Source organism: Rana temporaria, chromosome 8 (genome assembly GCF_905171775.1).
Source record: "Rana temporaria chromosome 8, aRanTem1.1, whole genome shotgun sequence".
Taxonomy (NCBI): domain Eukaryota; kingdom Metazoa; phylum Chordata; class Amphibia; order Anura; family Ranidae; genus Rana; species Rana temporaria.
Window position 1 is genome coordinate 135,039,325 of NC_053496.1, and position 20,255 is coordinate 135,059,579.

At 43.9% G+C, this 20,255-nt stretch overlaps 1 protein-coding gene across 2 annotated transcripts in view; it reads left to right on the top strand.

Moving 5' to 3' along the window:
* Nucleotides 1-20,255, top strand: part of CDHR1 (cadherin related family member 1) — a 226,927-nt gene that overhangs the window by 147,635 nt on the left and 59,037 nt on the right. For both annotated transcript variants that reach the window (XM_040320726.1, XM_040320725.1), the window contains exon 14: nucleotides 19,756-19,823. In XM_040320726.1, the coding sequence (XP_040176660.1) occupies nucleotides 19,756-19,823 (68 nt within the window). The remainder of the gene's footprint in view (nucleotides 1-19,755; nucleotides 19,824-20,255) is intronic.

Below are 20,255 nucleotides of genomic sequence, written 5' to 3' on the forward strand. Positions count from 1 at the left end.
CTTCAATGGGAGCGCCTGTAAATGTGCGATATGCTCACATTTTTATGCCTGAAGATTTCCTCTCCTCCCCTTGCCCAGCCCACGAAACAAACTCCTGAAGCTTCATACACATGAAAAAACACCTGAAAAATAACTGAAAAAAGTCTTCAAGATTGCCAGGAATATGCTCTGCCCAGGTATGAATGCGGACAAAATTGTAACTATAGCCAACACTTTTTTAGTTTTAGGTAAAGTGGAGAATGGTTGACCATTAGCATGTTTGTTGTTGGCATTGGCTAGAACGCTCTTTTTGTTGGGACAGAAACGAGAATTTGTACACCCTCCAGTGATGTCTTATATCCTGGAACAGGATCTTCTGGTGTTAAAACGAAACTTTGTGCACATTTATAAAACACAAATCTAAAGAAGTAGGGCCAAAGCTTTTTTGGCCCTACATCTCCTATGGATCGCCGGAATGTTGTTCATTCTGCACTCCTGTGATTTGTTTTCAGCTGAAAACATCCAGGCTGGGAAAGACCCTGACTTTACAATTGGGTTCCACCCAGATGCCTGGCAGCTGGGTCAGCCTAAAATAAAATAGAGGTGGGTGTGGCACTGCCAAACAGATTATAATATGGGTTCAAGTACCGTGATATATAATGCCCTTAGCTGGTAAGTCACACTTGTTTACAGTGCCCTATGGTGGGAGTATAAAGTAAATACTGATCCAATAACTACAAGACACCTCCAACGTTACATGTTACTCTTACAGTATGTGCAAATCATTTGTGTGGTGGATATGGCTCTTTTACCAATGGGTTAAACATATCTGGATATGTGGTATCATTTGTGAGATTGTTCCCCTTATAATTCTCCTCCCCAGGTGGGTGGTCAAATAAATCATAGAACACCCCTAATACAATCTTAAAATTATGTGGTGCAAAGAACATAATTGTATTTATAAACCAAATTTGATTTTCACTTTCATGAAGACAGATGGTTCATAATAGTAAGTAACATAAAAAATAATAACAATTCATAAGTGCATATAAAAATTCCTCAAAAATAGTGAAACTGGTGCTCTTATACTGGTGCATGTTACACACGTGGTGGGAAAGTGCTTCCACTTTTTTTTATATCCAATACTTCTCTTTTAGTGCAGCTCTGTAATCATTAATATAAAATTAAATAGATTTTGTAAATGGAAACCAAGAACGTGAATCTGATTTGGTATCAGCCTCTTGTAGTCTCTGTATAGAAAGGGTTGGAGTGTGAGAGAAGGAAGTAGCGCAAGGAGCCAATAAGTTCATGTACTGATAAGAAGTATGTCATAGGAAGAGAAGGCAGAGTGACAGAGAGATGAGCTCATCACTGTGCTGCTTCTCCTTTTACTATCCAGTCATAAGCTGGGGTTGTCCAAGATGAAAGAATACTGTTGGGGAATCTCTTGCTTGAAGGTGAATATTGCTATGAAAGTTGGTTTTGTTTCTTTTGACTTTGTTTTTAGTTTGAGAGAATTCTGTTAAAAAATAACTACACTTTTGTTGAGAGAAGCACTATACCCTCTGGGTGATTTAAAAAATGTTTGAGGGGTGGTGTCCAAGATGGAGACCGGAGCGGCAGCACATTAAGGGAGCTCCGACCGAATCGAACAAATTTCACCCGTTTTACTGACATATACCGGGGGTGCTGCCTTCTGTGCTTCTGCTTGGGATGCACAGGGGGAAGAACTCCTCGTACTCCCGCGGCACCGCTAAATGCCCTAAAACCTCCGAGGTCACATGCTCCTGTCCAGACTTCCAGCATGGCGTCGCAGACGGAGGAGAGCGATCAGGATCCTGCCCTGCTGGAGCAAAGCAATTTCACCGCTCTCATGCACACTATTACAGACTGCAAGTCTACGCTGACATGGTGCTTAGGGAGGCCAGCAAACTTGATGCCTTGCGCTATGAAGCCACTAAACTCATGATCTTTCCGGACTACTCTGTGGACACCCAGCGACAGAGGAGATTGTTCGATCATGTCAAGCTTAATCTTCGAAACAGGAAAATCAAGTATAGCATGCTTTTTCCAGCGAGGCTATGTGTGCAAGATGGCGAGATGGTGCATTTTTTCACGTCCCCGGATGATGCCTCCAACTGGCTGGATAGCCTTGCCAGGGCCTGATGTCCCTCTTTATGCACCTCTTTTGATTTTTGTTTTCTCCTGATGCTGGGCCTTTTAACCCTGATACCACATGTACTCCAGATGTCTTTACCCTGCTAGTGTGGGCAGATGTGATTTTTGCAATGGTTGTCCAAAAATGTGTTCGTAGCGAGCAGGACCAGAAGACATGGAGAAGTGTCCCCTTGTCACCTCCAGCACTTATCTGATGTAGCAGGGAAGAATAGATGCGGCAATTGAGGTGTATAATACCACCTAGTCAGAATCTTGTAAATTGTCTATTGAATTTTTGTGCAGATGGACGATTTCAGGGAGAATCTAAGAATGTTTTGTGTTTGTAGGGCTGTGAAATTACATTGCAGGTCATTTTCCCACTTCCGCAGGAACAACAAATCTGGCTGTTCCGCCGGTGTGTTGAGTAAAGGATATGTTTTGGAGAGTATCTGGGGGAGTGTACCTTTGTCCCTGCAAAAGTCTTCCAGGATTGTCGGGTCGCGTTTGAAATGTGCAGGGTCTGGTATTGAGTGAACGAAATGGTGCAGTCTGATCGCTTTCCAGAAAGGTAGTTGAAAACCCCCCGTCTCACTTGTCAGTGATTGGATCGAGGTCCAATGGTCCTCTTCTTTGTAATGTACTGCATAGTCTTTGCCCGCCGTCCATAGTGCGTCATACTCCGAGTGGTCCAGTCCCGGCTCAAATGCCAGATTGCCAAAAATGGGGAAAAGAGGGGACTGTCTGGAGGTTAGGGGGGTGTTTTTTACTACTACCGAGCCCAACAGGTAGCATGGCTCCTATAATCGGATGCGTAGTCATGACTGGGGGGAGTCTATCAAAACACCAGATTGCTTCCTTCAACGGGACCCCTACCTGGGAGCGTTCTGCACTAACCCAAAGTTTGGTTTGTTCATATCTGTTCCAGTCAATGATCCTTCCTAGGTGTACTGCTTGGTAACAGTGTTTCACGTCCGGGAGGGCCAGACCCCATAATGTTTCGGTAGCGTCAGGTAACGCTGGCTTAGTCTGGGTTTCATCCGTGACATATACATTTTGTGAACATTGAGTGTACTTGTTTAAAATATATGGAAGGTATCTTAATTGGTAGTGCTTGGAACAGATACAAACATTTTGGGAGAATGCACATTTTGATGAGGTTGCACCTTCCAAACCAAGAGTGGAGGCCTTTTCCCCACGCTTCAAACAGCCCTGTTGCTTTGGACAACATTGGTGGGAAATTTAATTTAATATAAATGCGTGTGTTTCAGGTGGCTAGGTATACTGGTTCCTAAGTATGTAAGATGGCTGTCGGACCATTTAAAGTTAAATTTAGATTTCAGGGGCGTCAAAATGTCAGCCGTCATATTAACGCCCATAGCTGCAGATTTGTCAAAGTTAATTTTTAGATTAGATATATTCCAATATCTCTGGAATTCTTTAATTAGGTTAGGAGGGCACACGACCGGGTTAGTCAGAGAGAATAAGAGATCATCTGCATATGCAGAAATCTTATATTGTGTCTGATCTATGGTAATTCCTGAAACATCCGGGTTCTGGTGTATCCTACATAAGAAGGGCTCCAGTACTAAGGCAAAGAGAAGGAGCGATAGAGGGCAGCCCTGCCTGGTACCATTAGAGATGGTGAAGGGGTCAGAGAGGACCCCATTAGCTTTGACCCGGGCTGTTGGTATGGAGTAAATGTTAGAGATCCAATGTAGCATGTGTCTACTGAGTCCGATGTTTTTAAGAGGACATAAATTCCCAACTCACCCGGTCAAAGGCTTTCTCAGCGTGTCTTAGTCACAGTGGCCCTATGTATCAGGTTAAGCACCTTGGTGGTGTTGTCCCTAGCCTCTCGTGAGGGGACAAAACCAACTTGGTCCAAATATATAAGACTTGTCATATGCTGGGATAGTCTGTTGGCCAAAAATTTAGTAACTAGTTTAAGGTCTATATTTAAGAGGGATACGGGACTGTAGCTGCCGCAGGCAGACGGGTCCTTCTCCTCCTTGGGTATGAGAGAGATGTGGGCACTCAGAGTATCCCTCTGGAGCCGGCCATCTTCTTTGATGTTGTTAAAGAGCTTAAGCAAGTATGGACCAAGAATCGGCAGGAGAGTTTGATAATACTGAAGGGTGAACCCATCCGGGCCCGGTGCTTTACCCGGTTTCATATTTTTAATTGCGCCTTGTAATTCTGTCAACGTGATGGGTTCTTCCAATGCTGCCCCACTCTCCTCAGAGAGTTTGGGAATATTGGACAAAGTAAGATAGTCCCTAACAGTATCATCACTGATATGCTGTTTCGGGAGGTTGTATAAGGAGGAATAATAGGCTCGGAATTTGTTGGCAGTCTGAGTGGGTAGGACTTTCCTGTGACCCGAAGAGGAGATGATTTGGGGAATGTACACACGGAGTCTCTGCTGCCTAACCGCCCTGGCGAGAAGTTTCCCGCACTTGTTCCCTGATTCGTAGGATAGTTTCCTGAAAGATTGTAGCGCAGCTTTTGCCTTATACTGTAAGAGGTCTTCTGTCTGTCTGCGGAGGGTCAATAGTTCAGTTTCTAAGGATGGCGTTGGATTACTCTTGTGTGCTTTTTCCAAGTCGTGTATTTTATGTAGTAGGAGCAGTAATTGCTTCTCTCATTCCCTTTTGATATGTGCCCCATGCCTGATCAGAACCCCTCTAATCAGTTTTTTGGGCTTCCCATAGTATCCCAGGGTCGCAGTTATGGGTATTGTTGGTCAAAAAGTATTGCTTCAGTTCTTTAGTGATGTCAGCCAGTACCGTGGGAGTCTGTAGTAAACTTTTGTTCAGTCTCCAAAACTTTGCTTTAGTCATTGCGGTCCGCGAGAGAGTGTAGCGCATAGTAATGGGCGCGTGGTCTGACCAGCGTGGTGGAGCTTCCAAACGTCTATCAGATGGGCCTCATGGAGCACACGAGTGATGCGCCTATGCAAGCTGGTGCGCAGGGAAGAGGCACCGGAGGATGTGTCCAGCGTTGGGCTCATGGGGACGTTAAAATCACCGCCCAGAATCAGATGGCCTTCAGCAAAGTCCATCAGGTTGGTCAGTGTATTGTGTATAAAGGTATCTTGTCTGTCATTTGGTGCATAGACCATAGCCAGCATCACCAACACGTCCCCTAAAAGCCCCTTAATGAACACATACTGCCCCTCCGCGTCAATTCTAGAGTCCCGACATGTCCAGGCTATCCTCCCTGCAAGAAGAATGGACACTCCCTTGGATTTGGCCAATGGGTTTGTGGCATGGTAAGTAAGCGGAAAGTATCGGTTTTTCAAGCATGGTGGTGCCCCGGTCCTGAAATGGGTTTCCTGAATGAACGCAATGTCTGCTCTAGCTCTTTCGAGATCATTCAACAGCATAAAGTGTTTATCAGGTACATTTAACCCCTTGGCGTTCAGTGAGAAAATGCCTGTGTCAAAAAACACCTGTGTCAAAAAACAAAAACAAAATAACAAATATAATAGGGGGGAGGGTTCGGGGTGGGGGAATAGAAACAGAGGGTTATAGAGGAGGAGGAAGGTAGAAAAGGAAGAGTTAGAAGAGCACAAGAAAGAGTAGAGTGGACAATCCGTACCACATATTGTCCCATCTAGAGTCTATTGTCAACAAACAATTGTATGCAAGATTTTGCAAAGAAACACACTCCATTTATCACCGGGAAGGTGTTTCGGCCTACTGGAGATGAGGTTGGACTATGACTCGGAGAGCATACCCATGCCCGCTCAGCCCCCCGCCCCATAGTAAAACATAGGCATGTAACATGTTAAAATACAAAACAAATCATATCAAACAGTTGGTCAAGCAAGCAGACAACAACATATATAAGTCACTTATGTAGTCAAACATAGCCCCAGTGCTAAAACATAAAACATGTACGTATTATCTGTAAACCTTAAGCTGTGCCATCTGTACTCAAAATGGGTAGTGCCCCTGTCTTCCCCGAAACCCCACTGACCGAGACGGCGGCACCGCTGGTAATCTATCTATGCCCCTTGGCAGTGTGCCGCGGGGTAAGCAAACCCCCACTCCCCCGGGTAAAACCCGAGAGGAGAGCGGGAGGCCGCCGCCCCGTCCCCCAATGTGTGGGGGAGCCACCCCATCGCCCAAAACCCCGCCAGGAGTGCCCCCTGGGTGACACGGACAACGGCAACCATCACCCCCAGCACCCAGGAGCCCATCCCCATCCTCCACAATGAAGTCAATAGTACGTTACCTGTAGACAAGGAGCACAGTACAAAATTAACTGAGTGGCCTATCGTGGGAGGAGGCCCACCAGCTCCAAAAGCACTCTATAGACCAAGCTACCAGCTGCTATAAGTGTATTCCCCCGGGCTTCCCACGCTACCATACAAGGGGGGAGAGGGCAGCCTGTCCATATAAAAGTAAGTAGAGTCATACGGCTCTGGCCAAGGAAAACCGGTGGATCGTGGAGCCCCTCTCCCCCTCGGAAACCGGGTCTCTTTCAAACAACACAGCCCCCCCCCCTGTATACTCGAGAAATTGCATGGTGGAAGCATCATTGTGCTTGTTCATAAAGTGTCCATATGTGTCTACACACTTACGGGACATGTGACCATGGTGTCTCTGTCTCATCAGGGAGAATGTGTCCCCCACCAATGCAACAGTCACTCACCCCAGCATCACCAACTAGTGCAGTATTCTAAAAAAAAAAACATTGTCAGGCCCTGTGTGCTGTCAGGCAGTCCGCAGTGCGGTCTCAGAAGAGAAGCAGACCAAGGCGCCCCCAGTCGACTTAAGGAGGGCATATGTGTGGTTATGGTGGGTACCCAAGGAAGCCATAGCAGTGGCCTAATTCAGGGGTTCATCACACCTGATAAAGAAGTCCACACGGGGGATAGGATCCATAACAGGCACCCAAATTCTCCCCATCTCAAATCCCCAATGATTAGCCACCATCCAGAGTCTACCACCCACCCCAGGTGCCATGCCAATGGTGTAACGGAGATCAAGGAATAAGGGGGAGGGTGAGCAATTGTCCAGCGGGGACCGTATGTTGCAGAAAAAGTTGCCATGGGACGTCAGGAAGGCTCAAAAGGGGGACAAAAAAGGGGTGCACTGGGGTACTAAGATGTGCAAGTAAAGATAACAAATATCACCACCGCAGCTAGGCCTCCCTGGTCTCTTCCAGAGAGGTGATGCGGGATCTGCGCCGGCTCCTCTGTGGTCTCAGGGAACGAGGCCTCCTTTGATTTGCCCCGCTTGAGCGGGGGGCAAACCGTGGAATCAAGTGAAGCCAGTCTGGAACGTCCACTGAATCAGCTTCCAGAAAGTCGAACAGTGCAGGAAACTCAGATGGCGATCGTAGGGAAAAGAATTGAGAATGGTTCTTAAAAGTCACCGCTATGGGGAAGTACTGGTACATTGCTCCGGTTTTCTGCTGCGTGGGAGCTGGCTTCTTAGTTTGCTTGCTGGTCTTTCCTCTGCGTTTCCCAGCAGAGTACATGCCAGTATTAACTGGATATATCACTGAAAATAGGGCAGGAAAGGCCGGAGCAGGACAGGAACTCCTTAACGTGTCTTTACACGGCCATGTCCAGACCACGTCCCTTGGTGTATAATTTTATGTCCACATTAAGCAATGAGATGGGTCTGCAGTTGGAAATTTGTCCTTCTTGATGACAGCTATATGGGCTTCTATCAGTCTACCTGGGGAGATTTTGAGGTTGGGCAAGGGCGTTGAAAATCATTATCTCATAGGGATAAGACATCTAGGAAGCTTTTATAATATTGAAGTGGGAGTCCATCAGGTCCGGGACTTTTCCCTACTTTTATTTGGGATATATCTGTGTTTAGCTCCTCCGCAGCGAGAGGGCTTTCCAAATCTTCAGCCTGTTGTAAGGGGATTGGCTTGGGGCAATATCGGGCTAGAAAACTGTAACTGAGTGGTACGGGATTCTGGGGGACTGGAGTGTGGTTGGTCTCCTAGTAGGTTATAAAGTTTTGAATACTACGTTTCGATTGCTTGGCTATATCCCCATTTTTGGAGAATTATGTGGTGGATCATGGTCGAGGATTTGACCGCCTGTATTGTGTGTGCCAATAGCCTTCCGCTTTTGCTGCCGTCTCCTATAACATTTCACTAATCCATCTAGCAGTGTGGCGCGCATGTGCATGAAGTCCTGCAGTGTATCATGTGAGGATGATTGTTTATGGGAGATTTCTAACCTTTTAATTTTATTATTCAATGATTTGATCCGTTCCTGTTGAGTCTTTTTTGCTTTCGTTGCTAGGGATATAAGTTCCCCCTTATGACACACTTGTGGGCTTCCCATACCATGATGGGTGTAATGTCTTGGGTGGAGTTTTCCGTGAAATGTAATTGGAGTTGGGAGCGTATCTGCTGCCATGTGGCTTGATCTTTTAGTAGAGAATATTTGGTCATACAGTATGTGTCGATTTAGGAAGTGTCAGGGTTTCCATAATGGGGTGGTGATCGGGGAGGAACATCGGTTCTATTGAGGCATGTGTGAGGAGCGATAGGTCTGTTTGAGTGAGGAAAAAAAAATCTATTCTCAAGTATTTTTGGTGTGGTGGTAAGTAAAAGGTATAATTTTTGTCGGTTGGGAACATGGTACACCAGGTATCGTGTAGTGATAGGTTCTGTAGTTGCAATTTTACCTGGCGGAGTGCCGAAAGCGTAGTTGTGCCTGAGGAAGAAAGGAGGGTAGTATCCATGGTCGGATTAAGAGGGATGTTGAAGTCTCCACCCAACAAAACCATACCCTCCTTGAATGAGGACAGTATATCACATGCCTTCCTAAAGAAGGAGACTTGGTGTGTATTAGGGCAGTACACTTTAGCTAATGTGATAGGTTTGGATGCAAAGATGCCTTTGATAAAGATGTATATGCCTTCTGGGTCCACCAGAGAGTCTGATAGTTGGAAGTCAGCGTGTTTGGATATAAGAATGGATATCCCTTTGGTATAGGGAGGTAGGGTTTGTGGCATGTATTTCCGTTCAATATATATGGTTAGTTAGTTTAGGTATTGCGTCCGATTGGAAATGTGTTTTCAGAGGAGGAAGTGTGCCTTGTGCTTAGTCAGTGCCGAAAGTACCTTTTTTCTGGGAAGTTCAATCCTTTTACGTTAATGGAAACACTTTTCAAGGTTAGTTGTTTTTTGAGTGTCGGGTCTGTCCGCATACTGTATTATATTAAAGAACACTGCCGTAGTATCTGGATATTCTAGCTTCAGTAAGATCGCCTTAATAGCATTTAGGAGTGTTATATCCATATCAGATGGGTGATCAAGAGGGAGAGCGGCCCCTAGGTGTTTCAGGGGTGGGCGGGATGGGGGGAAGAGGGGGAGGGAGTGTGCGAGGGGAGTGAGAAGTTAAGAGATTCACTGTTTTTTTTTAAAGGGCATGGAAGCAATAGTGTTGGGGTACACAACTTTTATGTATAGGAAAATACCAAAGGTGGATGTAGATAGTCTATTACACCTGATGGGGAGTATCTGGAGTGTCAGCTAGTGCCCAAAACGGACTGCTAAGTGGGGACAATGGAATGAAAGGTAATCAAGTGTCCCTGAATGGAAGAGGACAAGAGGGATAAACAGATAGGGAGTGGGATATAAAGGGGGGGGTTCAAGTTTCTGGGTGACCCTGAGAGTTAGAAACTTGCTGGGGTACAAAAACGTCAGTCAGTCTATTTTTAATATAGTTTCCTAACCAGTGTTACATCGGGTTAAACAAGAGTGAATCAGTATAGTAACAGACAAGTAAAATATAAAAAATCAAAAACAGAATCATCCCTTTAACTCTACACAGCCTCATGGGCTGGACGTAAACCTTTGGGAGCATGCCAGTGAATAGATCATACAGCCCCATGGTGTTGCACAGGGACTGTGGTGGTGCATTAGGTTTGTGCTGATGGGTACAAGGGTAAGTATGTTTCTAGTGTGCGGTCACCGAGTAGGATGGTGGTCCCTAAAACGCGGTTTAGTAACACTATGGTTTAGCCCTAACTTGCTCTTGCTCAGTGGTTCCCGCATTAGAGATGAGGACCATAGAGCAAGGGTTGCAATGATACCTAGTGTCTAAGGTTTATGTTTATCAGACAGGACATGGATAAGTGTGTTACTGGAGTTGGCAAAGACAAGCTCAATCTTCAACATTTTGGAGCTGTTGAGACTGAGTAGTGGGGGGGAGCAGCCTTGGCTCACACTGGGAAGACTTACGCATCCAGCTAAAGGAATGTTAGATGAGAACCAGGTTATTACTAATTTGAGTACTGGATGTAATCAGTGGTAATTATTGAAATGTAGATAGGTGAACATATATGTCAGTCCTCTGACCGGTTAAGGCCCAGGCCCCTCCCCATATGCTTACATAGGTTAGTCAATGAACACGAGTATAATGCACGTAAAATAGAATTATATTTTAAAAAAAGTGAGTGGGAAAGCCTCACGCACTGGTTGACGATGTCGGTCTGAAAACAAACTCAGTGCCGTGTGGATTGTTGGTAGCTTATATGGCCAATGTCTCTTTATCAGAGGTGGTCGCCTGGGGCTTTGACCTGAAGCTGACAGTTCACATAACCTGTGGGTTGGATGTTGCAATTCGACAGTCCCCTTTTGATGTCTTACGAGGTTGTATTCTTCGCAGAGCAGGGGGATTCCGGCAGGAATAGGCACTTTAGGAGAGTTATAAGGGTATATAAACAGTCAGTGATAGGAACAGTCATTGTAACAGGTAACCTGATGTACAGAGGATCAGAGATGTTTAGGCATCACGTTGGTCCCGTCATGGAGAGGGGCAGATCTCGGCGTGAGAGATGGTCTTCAGGAGACATTGGGTCCAATCTGCGTATTTGGAACGGTGTCTTTGGGCCTTCGGTGAGGGATTGTGGGAGACCGGTTCCACGGCTCTGTCGGGAAGTAGAAGGTAAACCATTCAGGGAGATCAATCTGAGCTATATCGAGCTGTTCGACTTTTATCTTAGTGCACACTTCTAATGCCACGTACACACGCTCGGAATTTCCGACAACAAGTGATCGATGGGAGCTTGTTGTCGGAAATTCCAACCATGTGTTGGCTCCATCGGACATATACTGTCGAAATTTCCAACAACAAAAATTTGAGAACTGGTTGTCAGAAAATTTGAGAGCAAAATCCGTTCTCGTAAATTCTGATCGTGTGTAGACAATTCCGAAGCCAAAATTTTCAATGTATGCTCTGAATCAAGTATGAGACAGAATCACTCGGTCTAGTAAAACTAGCATTCGTAATGGAGATAGCACATTCGTCACGCTGAACGGGCTGAAAAGCAAGAGGCTGAAAAGCGCGAATCGTCTTTCACCAAGCTAACACGAGATTAGCAGAAGGGTGGCGCAATTGGTATTGAACTTCCCTTTTATAGTGCCGTCCTACGTGTTGTACATGACCGCGTTCTTGGCGATTGGAATTTCGACAACATTTGTGCGACCGTGTGTATGCAAGACAAGTTTGAGCCAACATCCGTCGGATCCACGGTTTTGTTGTTGGAATGTCCGATCGTGTGTACGCGGCATTAGAAAATCAGTGAGCCAATCACTCAAGGAAAAAATTACATTTCTGGAGGCATTCTATACACCAATTGTATACAGAGAACCTCCTAATTGCCATATTGCATTGAATTTGATATAAAGTTACAGCACTTCAGATTAAAAAAGAAAGGTAATTTTAGTCATATTAAATTACAACATGGATTGTGTAGCAAATGTACAGTATTTTCTATATTTTTTAAACAAAACTGATGTTACCATTTAAATCAATTTAAATCAAATGTGAAATATTACCGAAAGACTAATAAAAATCTATGGCAGGCTATGGGTTATGAGTCATATAGTGCAAAGACTGAAATCTGTGGAATAATGATTTTGCATGGAATTTCCATCTACATGTGTGATCATTTTCATAGCATAAATTTTCCTTTTATGTTTCTTTATTTGTTGACATTATTAATCACTACTGACTTCAATAAAAAAAAAAGCCAATGTGTTCTTCAATAAGCATTGTGTGACCTAGTTTCCACTCACTGCACTCACCTGACAAATTTTGTTGTATTTCCGTATTAAACTATGTAATTTAAATGCATTACAATGCCATTGCATTGTGTTTTGTGTATTGCATGGATTACTGGCTATTTCAGGTCTCAGACATGATTTTTACTGGGGTATGGGATAACAGTCATTTTGGTCTTCCATTTTTAAATATACTTATAGGGTAATAATTATTTAGATATCAGTGAGCTTGTAGCCAAAGTTTTTCTCTGAAATTAGGTAATAAAGCTTGATCCTCAAAGAACAAGACAGTAATTCTTGAAATGCTACTGTCTAGACAGGTGCATTAGATCTTCTTATGTGCTTTTCAATCTCTTCTTGTTGGACAGCTCCTTCAGGTTGCTTTGTGTTTAATTAAATGTGTGAATTGCTTGGAATATCTATTTTCATGCTTCACACCTTGTAAAATCAATATGACTTATAAATAGAATAGTTTCTACTACAGCACACTATTTTATATCACAGGAGAGCGCTAACTGACTTAAACTGACGCACATGTCATCTTTAAATGAATGTCATATTTCGTTTTATATTATGTTAGCTTCTATTACAGATACAGTGCCTTGAAAAAGTATTCACACCCCTTGAAATTTTCTGTATTTTGTCATGTTACAACCAAAAACGTAAATATATTTAATTGAGATTTTATGTGATAGACAAACAGAAAGTGGCACATAATTGTCAAGTGGAAGAAAAATGATAAATGGTTTTAAACATTTTTGACAAATAAATATGTGAAAAGTGTGGTGTGCATTTGTATTCAGCCCCCTTTACTTTGATACCCCTAACTAAAATCTAGTGGAACAAATTGCCTTCAGAAGTCACCTAATTAGTAAATACAGGCAGAGTCCACCTGTGTGTAATTTTAATCATAGTATTATTACAGCTGGTATGTGAAGCCCTTAGTAAACAAACAGCATCATGAACGCCAAGGAACACAACAGACAGGTCAGGAATGATGTTTTGGAGAAGTTTATAACAGGGTAACATAGTTACATAGTTGCATAGTAGGCGAGGTTACAAAAAGACCATCAAGTCCAACCTATGTGTGTGATTTTATGTCAGTATTACATTGTATATCCATGTATGTTGTGGTCATTCAGGTGCCTATCTAATAGTTTTTTGAAATTATCGATGCTCCCTGCTAAAAAACACTTTTAGGCCTCGTACACACGGCCGTTTTCCTCGACAGAATCCATCAAGAAACTTGGTGGCAGAGCTTTTTTGCAGAGGAAAACGGTCGTGTGTATGTTTTTCATCGAGGAAACTGTCAAGGAATTTGACGAGAAAAAAAGAGAACAAGTTCTCTTATTCCTCGACAGGAGTCTCAATTTCCTCGTCGTGTTCCTCGTTGGGCTGGTTTTCGAAGAAGAAACACGTTCGTGTGTATGCTAAGAAACCCGTGCATGCTCAGAATAAAGTATGAGACGGGAGCGCACCTTCGGTAAAAGTAGCGTTTGTAATGGAGATAGCACATTTTTCACACTGTAACAGACTGAAAAGTGCAAACTTTTACTTAACACGCAGTAACATGAGATTAGCAAAAGCAGACCCAAGGGTTGTGCCAGTGGAATCGGACTTCCCCTGCCGTTGTATATGTTGTACGTCACCGCGTTTGAGAAGGAGGAGATTTGGTCTGGACAGTGTGTACGCAAAGAAAGCTTGTCAAGTTTCTCCACAAGCCTGACAAGGAACTCGTCAAGGAAAACAATGTTTCATTTATGACGAGTTCCTCGGTCGTGTGTACGAGGCCTCACAGTAAAGAACTCTCTACACAGTTTAAGGTTAAACCGCTTTTCTTCTAAATTTAGTCAATAGCCACATCTTATTACATTCCCTTTCACGGAAAAGCTTTATCCCTATTGTGGGGTCACCAGTAAAGAATTAGTTCATTAAAATCATTTCCCCTCTCAAGCGTTCTACTCTCCAGAGAGAATAAGTTCAGTGCTCGTAAACCTTTCCTCATAACTAAGGTTTCCCAGTCCCTTTATTAGTTTTGTTGCCCTTCTCTGGATTAGATTATAGAACAATATCCCAAGCTTTGAATATCTCACAGAGCACTGTTCAATCCATCATCCAAAAATGGAAAGAGTATAGCACAACTGCAAACCTACCAAGACATGGCTGTCTACCTAAACTGACAGGCCGGGCAAGGAAAGCAATAATCAGAGAAGCAGCCAAGAGGCCCATGGTAACTCTGGAGGAGCTGCAGAGATCCACAACTCAGGTGCGAGAATCTGTCCACAGGACAACTAATGCCGCATACACACGATCGGACATTCTGACAACAAAACCTTGTTTTTTTTTTCCTGACGGACGTTGGCTCAAACTTGTCTTGCATACACACGGTCACACAAATGTTGTCGGAAATTCCGAACGTCAAGAACGCGTTGACGTACAACACGTACGACGAGCCAAGAAAAATTAAGTTCAATAGGCAGTGCGGCTCTTCTTGATTCCGAGCATGTGTGGATTTTTGTGCGTCGGAATTGGCTACACACAATCAATATTTCCGACAAGAACTTTTGTTGTTGGAAAAATTGAGAACCAGCTCTCAAACATTTGTTGTCAGAAATTCCATTTAATTAAATTTAGATTTTTATCACTTTTTTCACACAAATAGAGCTTTCTTTTGGTACTACTTAATCACCACTGGGGTTTTTATTTTTGCTAAACAAACAAAACTAGACCGAAAATTCTGAACAAACAAAACAAAACGTTTTTCATATTTTGTTCTAACATTTTGCGAACAGGTATTTTTTCTTCTTCACTGATGTGCGCTGATGAGGCTGCACTGATGAGCACTGATAGACGACAATGATGGGCACTTATAGGTTGCACTGATGGGCACTGATGAGGCGGCACTGGTGGACACTGATGAAGCGGCGCTGATAGGTGGCATTGATGGTCACCTAGAGGTGGCACTGATAGACGGCACTGATGGGTGGCATTGGTAGACAGCACTGATAGGCAGCACTGATGATGAGGCACTGATTGGCAGCACTGATGGGCACTAATAGATGGCACTGGTGGGCATTGATAGGTGGCACTGGTGGGCACTGATATGTGGCACTGATAGGTGGAACTGATAGATGGCACTGATTTGCAGCAGAATCAGGCGCTAAGGGGACCGATGTCCCTCTAACAGCAGCCGCAGCTTCGTTAAAAAATGATAACCAGAATTTGTTTATTTCCATGATCAGTTGTCAAGTGGTACAGGTCCTGCTGTTATTGGCCCTTTACCCGATCTATGATCAGTCGAGGCTGAAGGTGTCTAAAGTGGGAGAATGGGAGGACGTTTATGGACGCCTTCCTGGCAATTTAAACCCAGGCTGTAGTCGTCTTTCGGCTATAGAGCAGGCGTCAAGTGGTTAAATTGCAATTAGTGTCTGTGTATAAATGAGTTTCTTAGCTCTCACATGGATGCACTTAGCAGGCTAGATACTGAGCCATGGGGAGCAGAAAAAAACTGTCAAAAGACCTGTCAAAGGACCTGCTTAAGAAGGCAATGGATCTTTAAAAAAGGATATGAAAATATATCCAAAGCCTTGAATATGCCAGTCAGTACTGTTCAATCACTTATTAAGAAGTGGAACATTTGGGGATCTCTTGATGCCAAGGTCAGGTACACCAAGAAAGATTGCAGCCACAACTGCCAGAAGAATTGTTTAGGATACAAATAAAAAACCCACAGGTAACCTCAAGAGAAATACAGGCTTAATATCAAGCCACTCTAATGAGATGTGCGATTCATTAAAAATGATCAAAGACTTTGCTTCACCTGGGGGCATTTTGTCAAGACAAAAGGGCTTCTATAACACCTGCAAGAATTCAAGGCCTCATAGATAAATATTATAACGAAGAGCACTAGATCTTGCCATTCTGTTTTTAGACATATGCTGATCGTTGCACACTTATAGAGCTTTTCAACCACTTAGAGGTAGGGATGAGCCGAAAACCCCCCCAGTTCGGTTCGCACCAGAACATGCGAACAGCCCAAAAATGTGTTCGAACACATAAACACCGTTAAAGTCTATGGGGCACGAACATGAAAAATAAAAAGTGCTAATTTTAAAGGTTAATATGCAAGTTATTGTCATAAAAAGTGTTTGGTGACCTGGGTGACCCCAGTTGACATGTATCAATGCAAAACAAAAGTTTTAAAAATGGCCAGTGATTTTAATAATGCTTAAAGTGAAACAACAAAAGTGGAATATTCCTTTAAATTTTGTACTGGGGGGGGGGGGTATAGTATGCCTGTAAATAGCACATGTCATTTCTAAAGGGAAAAAAGTAATTTAAAACTACTCGCGGCTATTAATGAATTGTCGGTCCCGGCAATACAGATCAAAGTCATTGAAAAAAACGGCCAACCAAAAAAAAAAGCGTGGGGGTCCCCCCAAATTCCATATCAGGCACTTCAGGTCTGGTATGGATATTAAGGGGAACCCCACGCCATTTAAAAAAAATGGCGTGGGGTTCCCCCCAAAAATACATACCAGACCATTCAGGTCTGGTATGGATTTTAAGGGGAACTCCACACCAAAATAAAAAAAATGGCGTGGGGTCCCCCCAAAAATCCATAACAGACCCTTATCTGAGCACGCAACCTGGCAGGCCACAGGAAAAGAGGGGGGACCCTGTCGTTTTTTTCAATGACTTTGATCTGTATTGCTGAGACCCAACAATTCATTATAGCTGCGAGTAGTTTTAAATTTATTTTTTTCCTTTAGAAATGCCATTTTGTGCAGGGACAGTTCTAAACACGGGAATATGCACTAATTTACAGGCATATTATATACACCCCGCAGGTACGAAATTTAAAGGAATATTTCACTTTTATTGTTTTACTTTAAGCATTATTAAAATCACTGCTCCCGAAAAAAATGCAGTTTTTAAAACTTTTTTTGCATTGATACATGTCCCCTGGGGCAGGACTCGGGTCCCCAAACACTTTTGATGACAATAACTTGCATATAGACTTTTAAAGGGTGTTCCGCTGCTTTTCGAATTCGCCGCGAACACCCCAAATTGTTCGCTGTTCGCCGAACAGCCAATGTTCGAGTCGAACTCATGTTTGACTCGAACATAAAGCTCATCCCTACTAAGGCCCCGTACACACACGACCAGATCGATCCGCTGGGATTGATCCGCGGATCAGTTCCAGCAGATAGATCCGGTTGTGTGTACGGCCTAGCGGACATTTTCAGGCGGACATTTGTCCAGCCGACGGTTTTCAAGCGGATAAAATTTTCTTAGCATGCTAAGAAATCTATCCGCTTGAAACCTGTCCAGCGGACTTATCCGGTCGTCTGTACAGACTCACTGGATAAGTCCGTCCGATCCCATCCCTCACATGCGTCGTAATGATTCGACGCATGCGTGGAAGTATTAACCTTCCAGGGTCGCCGCGTCATCGTCGCGGCGACGCCGCGGCCACGTCACAGCGGATGTATTCCGCGGGGATTTTGATCTGATGGTGTGTACAGCCATCAGATCAAAATCCGCCAGAGGATTTATCCGCTGGAAACGGACCGGCGGACCGTTTCCAGCGGAAATCCTCTCGTGTGTACAAGGCCTTAGAGGAAGTGTATGGAATTGAGGACTTCTGGTGTCAGCTTTACGCCAGTCCCTTGTGATATCCCCAGAGGGGAACTGCTTTATTTGACCCGCTGGTGATACACAGGTGGAGGAGAGCACGAGCACAGTTTATTTGGATCATCTTACAAATGGTGGATTGTTTTCAGTCATCTGTTTTACTCATCCTTTTTTATGGACTGGAAAATTTAGTCCATGTCTTCATTGTATTGTTTATACACATTTAGAGCCAGATTCACAAAAGAGATACAATGGCGTATCTCCTGATACGCCGTTGTATCTCTGTGTTCTGGCCGTCCTAACTATGCGACTGATTCATAGAATCAGTTACGCATAGCTAGCCCTAAGATCCGACAGGTGTAATCGAATTACACTGTCAGATCTTAAGGATGCAATTCTAGGCCGGCCGCTAGGCGGCGAGGCCATTGCGGTCGGCGTAGAATATGCAAATGAATAGTTACGGCGATCCACGAACGTCCGCGCTGCCCGTCGATCTAACTTTACGTCGTTTCCGTCGAGTTACGCCACGTAAAATTAGGGCTGAGCCCTAGTTGTCCTAAGCCATGTTAAGTATGGCTGTCGTTCCCGCGTCGAAATTTAAAAACAACGTCGTTTGCGTAAGTCGTCCGTGAATGGCGCTGGACGCCATTTACGTTCACGTCTAAACAAATGACGTCCATGCTTGTCCGTCCGTGCGTGTAAATTCACGATTCATTACCATATATGTAAATGAAGCGCCGATCATACGGCGCATGCGCGCTCATGCTCAGTATCACGTCGCAAATACTCCTTGCTTTCGACGTGAACATAACCTACGCCCAGCCCCATTCTGAATCGGCTTATGCAAACAACGTAAACGACGTGAAATTCGACGGCTGTCTGACGTCCATACTTAACATCTTTTTGGTGGTTTATCTTTATGCCTGAAAACGCCTTACGTAAATGGCGTATCTTACATGCGACGGCCGTGCGTACATTCGTGAATAGGCGTATCTTGATCATTTGCATATTCTCGGCGTAAATCGACGTACACGCCCCTAGCGGCCAGCGTAAATATGCAGCTAAGATATGACGGTGTAGGAGACTTACGCCGGTCGTATCTTAGCAACAGATAAGCGTATCTCAAATTGAGAATACGCTTATAGATACGACAGTGCAGCATTCGGACTTACGACAGTGTATCTACTGATACGCCGTCGTAAGTCTATGTGAATCTAGCTAACTGTGTGTATACTGTGTATATATATATATATATATATATATATATATATAAAATTATATATATTATAAAGCTGTGTCTAGCAGACCACCTTGCACCCCCCCTCCTTATCAGACTAGCACAGCAAAGAGGGCACCGCACCAGACACCTCAGGCTCGGGGATGTGATGGACACCTCCTCGCATGCTATCGGGGTGCCTGTACTGTACTCATATTTCCGGGCGGCAACTGTAGAGGAGACGTGGGCGGAAATAGGGTGACATCATTGTCTGTGAGATGTGACAGGCTCACTGGCTCAGCAGGGAAGTAGGAGGAGGAAGAACTTGGAGAATGAAGGACACACACCAGGAGCGAACACGACTCTGGAGGTGTTGTTCCAGCGGGGTCAGCTGCAAAAAAAATTACAGAGCTTTCCTCACCCTCTGGAGAGTCGGGATGGTGTCACCCTTCCAGCAGATGTCACCCGTGTGTGGACCGCACCACCCGCACCCCCCTAACAACGCCACTGACTGCGCCCCCCTTCCTACAATTAATTGCTCTGCCCAGAGAATTCGTCCCTTCCGCCCAGCCCTGGTTGCAACCATGCCCCCACCCCCTTTATTTTATTATGCCAATTCCCATGTCATAGAGCATTTCAGAGTGGTACTATTATTGCATTTATTGACTTATAAACTCTAGTTTAATTTGATTATTTACTGTATTTTTACATATTTAGGCAACCGACTTGGATTCTGGACTTTGGGGTGAAATCAAGTATTCCATATATGGTGCCGGTTCTGATCCGTAAGTATTTGCACATGAAATTAAAGAAACAGTGTGAAAATATAAATAAATTGTGTGAAATTAGTATGTCATTCAATGTAAACAATGCATGTTTCATGTTTTTTGTCAGCTATTTAACAAAATATATTGCAAGCTACAGTATGCATGTTACTTATATTGACCTAATGTGAAAAGGCTTCAGAAATATAAATGAGTAATACAGCTGCACAAACCTGGATTTGCAGCAAATCAGGCTGATCTGACACAATAAGATATTTCATGAAAAATGCATATGGTATATACTCCACTTGGTGCTCTAGTTCACTCAGACTCCCAAACAAATTCACTTCCAGTTTTGAAATCCTGCACCCTCCTGTCCTGGACCCTATGGCAAAGATTATGAGCGCTAATAATGTGCTATTATTTTTTTTGTTAATTTTTAAACTTTGCCTA